The sequence below is a fragment of the Scylla paramamosain genome, unplaced genomic scaffold (assembly GCF_035594125.1).
Source record: "Scylla paramamosain isolate STU-SP2022 unplaced genomic scaffold, ASM3559412v1 Contig67, whole genome shotgun sequence".
Taxonomy (NCBI): Eukaryota; Metazoa; Arthropoda; class Malacostraca; order Decapoda; family Portunidae; genus Scylla; species Scylla paramamosain.
Genome location: NW_026973732.1, coordinates 45,001 through 52,500, shown reverse-complemented (window position 1 = coordinate 52,500; position 7,500 = coordinate 45,001). Strand labels below are relative to the sequence as shown.

Genomic DNA, 7,500 nt, shown 5'->3' with positions numbered 1-7,500 from the left:
AAGTGTTTACTACACAAATTGTAGAAGTATTCTGAATAAATAGACTTGCTTAGAGGAATAGCGAGCGTTGAGAAATTTGATATCATTGCTTTAACTGAAACTTGGTTAGATATGTCAGGAAAAGTATTTAATCCAGAGGTTAAGATAGATGGGTATACAATGTTCTATAAATATAGAGAAAACAGGAGAGGAGGAGGTGTCGCGTTATACGAGTACGTTAGGGACACATTACAGTGTTGTATCAACAGTAGAATTAAAACAGATAACAAAGCAGAGTCGATATGGGTAGATATTAAAGAAGGATCGCAGTCAGTAGTACTAGGGGTAGTTTACAGACCACCGACCAGTACAAAGGAAATTAACACCTCACTGTGGCAGGAATTAAATAGAGCAGGCAGGTACAGTCAGGTATGTGTGGAAGGAGATTTTAATTTTAGGAATATCGACTGGAGTCTGATGGTGGGTAACAAGGAAGCAGAGGAATTTCTTAAGGTAATTCAGGATAATTTTTTAAAACAGGTAGTCGTAGAACCCACAAGGGGGAATAATATTCTAGATTTAAATCTTACTAACAGGGAGGAAGCAGTCACGCAGGTAGAGGTTGGAGGACAGCTAGGTAACAGTGACCATAAGGAAATTAGGTACAATTTAGAATGGGAAGAAACTGTTAGAAACAAAAACACTAGTAAAATACCTGACTTTAGGAGAGCAGATTTTGAGGAATTAAAAAGGTACCTCCAAGGAGTGGACTGGCAAAGGATGCAGGGTGAGGTCAGGTCAGGGGCGGAGTTTCAGAGAGATAAGGCAGGATGAGAGAGGTGAGGTGAGGCGTGAGGGTGTAGGACAAGAGGAGGGGAGATGTGTCCGGAAGGGAGGAGGAAAGAGGAAGGGGGGAGCTAGGTGTGAGTATGTTGGAATGTCAGGTCATGCTGAAATGAGAGAGGTGAGGTCGAGGCGAGTAGATGAGGGAGTGGAGAGGATGGTAGGGGATGAGATGAGGGGACTAGGTGAAGTAAATGTAGATAAATTGTATAAATATTTCGTAGATAAAGTTCATACAGGTCAGTTAGCAAATATCTTGTATAGAACAATAAGATCACAAAAAAAAATGACCCTAAATGGATGACTGCTAGGTTAAAGCATTATATAGGGCGTAAGAGAAGTATATATAAGAGATTAAGGGCAGGTGAGGAAGTTTTAAGGATACAATGTAATGAATTAGTTAGAACAATCAGGAAGTTAACGAGGAAAGCTAAGGACAATTATGAATCAAAGGTAGCCAGCCAGGCGAAGACGGACCACAAGGGATTTTATTAGGTATACAGGACGAAGAATAAGGATACTGTAGGTCCATTAAAGGCAGCAGATGGGGAGCTGGTTAGTTCTGGGGAGGAGATTAGTAAACTTCTGAATGATTATTTTTTAACTGTCTTCACCCAGGAAAACATGCAGGATATGCCAGATAGTGAACAGGTGTTTAGAGCAGATGAGAATGAGAAGCTGACAGATATTTCCATAACTAGGGAGATAGTGGAACAGGAGATAGATAGGCTAAACAAGTTCAAGTCACCAGGACCTGATGAAATATATCCCAGAGTACTGAAGGAATGTAAAGAGATTATTAGTGAGCCGTTAGTTTCTGTCTTTAGGAAATCACTGGAGTCGGGTGAGGTACCAGTAATGTGGAGGCAGGCTAATGTAGTACCCATCTTTAAGAAAGGAAATAAAACTTTAGCGTCTAATTATAGACCTGTCAGCTTAACTTCAGTTGTAGGTAAAATGTTAGAGTCAATAATAGCCAGGAACATTAGGGAACATTTAGACAAACATAACTTGATAAATCAGTCACAGCATGGCTTCACGAAGGGGAAGTCTTGCCTGACAAACTTGTTAAGCTTTTACAGTAAGGTGTACGAGGCAGTAGATAATGGTGATAGTTATGATATCTTATATCTGGACTTTAGTAAAGCATTTGACAAGGTGCCCCATCAAAGGCTCCTGAGAAAGGTTAGGGCACACGGGATAGATGGGAAGGTGTTAGGTTGGATAGGGTCATGGCTTGGTAACAGGCGACAGAGAGTGCTAATAAACGGCTCGAAATCCGAGTGGGGTCATGTAATTAGTGGGGTGCCACAGGGATCAGTATTAGGGCCATTGTTATTTCTAATGTATATCAATGACTTGGATAGTGGAATTAGTAGTGATGTTAGTAAATTTGCGGATGACACAAAGATAGGTAGATTAATTAGGTCAGAATCGGATGCCATCGCCTTGCAGGCAGACTTAGATAGAATGAATGAATGGACGGATAGATGGCAAATGCAATTTAATATCAATAAATGCAAAGTGCTTAGCGTAGGTACAGGAAACCCACACAATAGGTACACATTAGACAACCAAACTCTGGTAGGTACAGGATACGAGAAAGATTTAGGAGTTATAGTTAGCTCTGAACTCCGTCTAGGGAAACAATGCATAGAAGCCAGAAACAAGGCAAATAGGGTACTAGGATTAATTTTTAGGAGTGTTAAAAGTAGAAGGCCGGGAGTAATATTAAAGTTATACTTGGCGCTGGTCAGACCTCATCTAGACTACGCGGTGCAGTTCTGGTCCCCACATTACAGGAAAGATATAGGTCTATTAGAATCAGTACAGAGGAGAATGACTAAAAGGATACAGGGGATGAGGAGTATTCCTTACGAGGCGAGGTTGAAGCTGTTGAATTTACATTCTTTAGAGAGACGTACGTTAAGAGGGGACCTGATAGAAGTCTTTAAGTGGTATAAGGGTTATAACAAGGGAGATGTAAGCAAAATTCTTAGGATCAGCAACCAGGGTAGAACAAGAAATAACGGGTTCAAGCTTAAAAAATGTAGGTTTAGGAAGGAGATAGGAAAAAATTGGTACTCAAATAGAGTGGTAGACGAGTGGAACGGACTCAGTAATCATGTAGTTAGTGCTAGGACACTAGAGAGCTTTAAAAGAAGATTAGACAAGTTTATGGATGGGGATAACAGATGGAAATAGGTAGTTGTGTTTCATACAGGGACTGCCACGTGTAAGCCTGGTCGCTTCTTGCAGCTTCCCTTATTTCTTATGTTCTTATGAGACCAGCCCAGTGTGTGGTTCATGAGGCTGCTGCCACGCCAGCCCAGCTTTTAGTGTCTGTGTCTGTGTCGTGAGCACCAATGGCGTCAGTCATTTTCAAGTGATGAAATACTGAATTAAAAAAAATGTAATCCACATTTTAAAAAGTAGCTATGGAGTTTAAAAAATAAACTTTTAAAAATTAGATAACTTTTCATAAAAGTTACAAAGTCAAAGAGAGTGGCGGTGTCTTAATATAAATTTATTAAGCATATCAGCAATTAACATTCTTATTATTGGTGCAAAGGCACCATACATCTTCTTCAAAACCTGTCTGAATACTACTTCAAGTGTTTCAAAAATATTATTATTATACACACAGCTACACTTCCACATTTCTAAGTGGTAGTGGTGGTAGTAGTAGTAGTAGAAGTAGTAGTAGTAGTAGTAGTAGTAGAAGTAGTAGTAGTAATAGTAGTAGTAGTTGTAGTAGTAGAAGTAACAGTAGCAGTATATAATAGTAGTAGTAGTAGTAGTAGTAGTAGTAGTAGTAGTAGTAGTAGTAGTAGTAGTAGTAGTAGTAGCGGTAGTAGTAGTAGTAGTAGTAGTAGTAGTAGTAGTAGTAGTAGTAGTAGTAGTAGTAGTAGTAGTAGTAGTAGTAGTAACGCCGTTATTAAGATAATGAATAAGATGAAAATCAGCGTGCATTCCTCCTGTGCCTTTTTCATCTAATTCAGTGATAGGTGAGCAATTCATCGCGTGTTGTACTGTTAGCTTAGGAAATAAAGGTATCAATTCTTCTCTCTTCACACACACACACACACACACACACACACACACACACACACACACAGGAACTGGTCACTGCTGTGGAGAAAGGAGACGAGGCAAGGGTGAGGTCGTCCCTCGCCAGGGGTGCCCATTCAGAGATCACCGTCCCCAATGTTGCTGGGATGTCGGGGAGTCTGGTAGGTGTGGCTGCCAGCAAGGGCCACCACCACCTGCTGCGTTGCTTACTGCAGGCGGGGCTCAGCATAGAGGGTGGAGGCACCACCGACACGACACCGCTGATGGAGGCTGCCGGGAAGGGCCACACCCAGACAGTGAAGGCACTGCTGACCCTCGGTGCGAACCCTCTGGCGACGGATAGTAAAGGTGAGGCTGTGCTGGTGGTGGTGTTTGATGGTGGTGGTGGTGGTGGTGGTGAGGCTGGTTGTGTGAATGGTAAGGGTCGGAGTGGGTGTAGTGGTGATGGTAATAATGGTGGTGGTGGTGGTGGTGGTGGTGGTGGTGATATTGGTGGTGGTGGAAGTGGTGATGGTGGTGGCGTGGGTGATGGTGGGAGGGGTAGGGACGGTGATAATGGAGGGGATGCGTACAGTGGTGGTGGTCATGGTGATGGTAATGATGGTGGGGGTGATGGTGGTGGTGGCGGTGGTGGTGATGGTGTTGATGATGGTGGTAGTGGTGGTGGTGGTGGTGATGAAGGTGGAGTTGGTGGAGGTAATCATAATGATGGTCATAGTTTTGATGACAGTGGTGGTGGTGGTGGTGGTGGGGACAGTGGAGATGGTGATTGTGGTAGTAATGGTGGTGAGTGACGATATTGTCTGTAATCGTAATTAGCACTGCATTTATTTTATAATTTTGTTTTACTGCATTTTATCATATTTTTTTCTCCGTGTTATTTAGTGTTAGCTTTACAATTAGTTTTAGTACTGTAACAACTGTCTGCGTAGTGATGCATTGCCACTGTGTTACGTATCTTATTATTCAAAGTAAAACAACCACCACTATGTTAATGATATTTACATTATGTGAATTACAATTTTAACCTCTCTCTCTCTCTCTCTCTCTCTCTCTCTCTCTCTCTCTCTCTCTCTCTCTCTCTCTCTCTCTCTCTCTCTCTCTCTCTCTCTCTCTCTCTCTCTCTCTCTCTCTCTCTCTCTCTCTCTCTCTCTCTCTCTCTCTCTCTCTCATTCCCATCTCTTTTCTCTGTTCTGATCATTCTACCAATGAAATCCTTTAACACTGCACTCCCATCCCACTCTCACTGTCGCTGCTACGTGCTGCTCATCTCTCTTCCTCTCTCACATACCTCTCACTTCTCACCTTCTTTCTCTCCCCATCACAATATATATATATATACTCGTATATATATATATATATATATATATATATATATATATATATATATATATATATATATATATATATATATATATATATATATATATATATATATATATATATATATATATATATATATATATATATATATATATATATTTTTTTTTTTATCCAAATCTGTCACCTACCCACTCCCCCCTCTCACTCTCACTTAGCCAGGAGGAGGAGGAGGAGAAAAATGTAGAAAGTCGAAGTCTCTCTCTCTCTCTCTCTCTCTCTCTCTCTCTCTCTCTCTCTCTCTCTCCTCTCTCTCTCTCTCTCTCTCTCTCTCTCTTTAATCCTGAACGAAGGAACGAATGAAGTGATAAGTATATTTTTGCAGATGATGACGATGATGATGATGGTAATGATGATGATAATGATAATAATAATAATAATAATAATAATAATAATAATAATAATAATAATAATAATAATAATAATAATAAAAATATAACATTTTCTGCTGACACACACACGCACACACACACAGAAAGGATGGCCCTCCACTATGCTGCATTGCGGGGCCAGCAGCAGTGCGTGGCGGCCCTCACGCCTGTCACCCCTCCCACCCCCGCACACCTCGAGGCATATACCCCCGGTGCACGCCGCCAGTTACCATGGCCACTTGGAGGTACTGGAGCAGCTGGCGGGTGCTGGCTGGCCCCTCACCGCTAGGGACAGTGATGGCGACACACCCCTGCACCATGCTGCGGAAGGGGGTAGCGTGACATGTCTGCGATGGCTGGTAAATCGAGGTGGTGACCCGCGCGTGCAAAATAAGAGGGGACACACCCCGCTGGACATGGCCGTGCAGTTTGGCCGCCACGAGGTGGAGACTTGGCTGGTCAAAAATGGTGGTGCTGCTGTGAGGAACGAGGATCAGCGTGTGGAGGAAGTGGTAAGGCTGAGGTCACGTGTGCTGTGTTGGCGGGCGTCGTGCTGTGGGGAGGGAAGGAGGCGAGGGGTGATTGGGGATGGGAGATAGGGATGGAGGGAGGGAGGGAGCGAGGGAGGATTAAAGTAGCTGAATTGAAGGAGAGAGAAGGACTGGAGGTGAGATTGCAAAGAAAAAGGAGGGGAGGGGAGGAAGTTGGGAGGGTTGATGGAGGGTGGTGGATGGGTGGGAGGAAGGGCATAGGAGGGATGGGTGGGGAGGGGGAAGGCATAGGAGGGATGGGGGGAGAGAGGAGGAAAAGAGAAGGGGGACTAGAGAGGAAGGTGTTAAGGGATGGAGAATGGATGGGAGGGAAAAGGGAGGAGGGGAGGATGAGAGGGAGTGATGAGAGGAGAGGAGGAAGAGAGAAGGGATGATGGAAGAGGCGATGGGAGGAGAGTTAGAGAGGAGAGGATGGGAGGGAGTGAGGAGAGGAGGGGGAGAAGGGAGGAGGGATGATGGACTGGTGGAAGGGAGGATTGGGTAGGGAGGTTTTGTTCTGGGATTGAAGGGGAGGATGGTAGGTTGGAGGGGTAGGTGGGGAGGAGGGAAGGGAGGGACGGCTGGGGAGGGTTGGGGAGGTAGGAGGACCACACCACCACCATCACCACCACCACCACCACCCTCACGTCCCTTCCTCCTCACCCAAGATTGCTTTATTTTACATTATTATTGTTGTTGTTGTTGTTGTTGTTGTTGTTGTTGTTGTTGTTGTTGTTGTTGTTGTTGTTGTTGTTATTGACATTGTGGTTGTTGTTGTAATCATTATGATCATTACAGCTACTATTAGTACCATCATCACCACCCTCACTGTTCATCGTCAGTTTTGTTACATCGGGAAAATTTGTGTCCCGTAATAAAGATGACAATGGTTACAACAACAAGCAAAGTGTCAATAATAACAACAATTGTCAGGCACAGGAATATACATTTTTCATATTTGTGTAATGGCCGTAAGTCTTTATTATTCTTGCTGTTATCATTATAATTATTATCATTATTGTTAACATTAATATTATTAATGTTATTTTTATGATCATTATTATAATTACAATCATAATTATTGTCATCATTATTTTTATCATTATTATAATAATAATTATTATTATTATCATCATAATTATAATAATTATCATCATTGTCATAATCACCTTTGACCTCTTATTACTGTTGTCAAAAGCATCATCATCCTCATCATCATCATCATCATCATCATCATCATCATCAGAGGAAGCAGCGGCAGCAGCATCGTCAGCAGCAGCATGGAATACGAACATTACTGAACAATGCATCAAATAATAACATCA

General features: G+C 42.6%; 1 protein-coding gene across 2 annotated transcripts in view; it reads left to right on the top strand.

The window, feature by feature from the left end:
• The first annotated feature begins 4,101 nt into the window (after window positions 1-4,101).
• The window catches only part of LOC135098510 (ankyrin-3-like), a 15,871-nt gene continuing 12,472 nt past the window's right edge, over window positions 4,102-7,500 (top strand). For both annotated transcript variants that reach the window (XM_064000923.1, XM_064000921.1), the window contains exons 1-2: window positions 4,102-4,242; window positions 5,750-6,157. In XM_064000923.1, coding sequence (XP_063856993.1) covers window positions 5,768-6,157 — 390 coding nt within the window. In that variant the 5' untranslated portion in view covers window positions 4,102-4,242; window positions 5,750-5,767. The remainder of the gene's footprint in view (window positions 4,243-5,749; window positions 6,158-7,500) is intronic.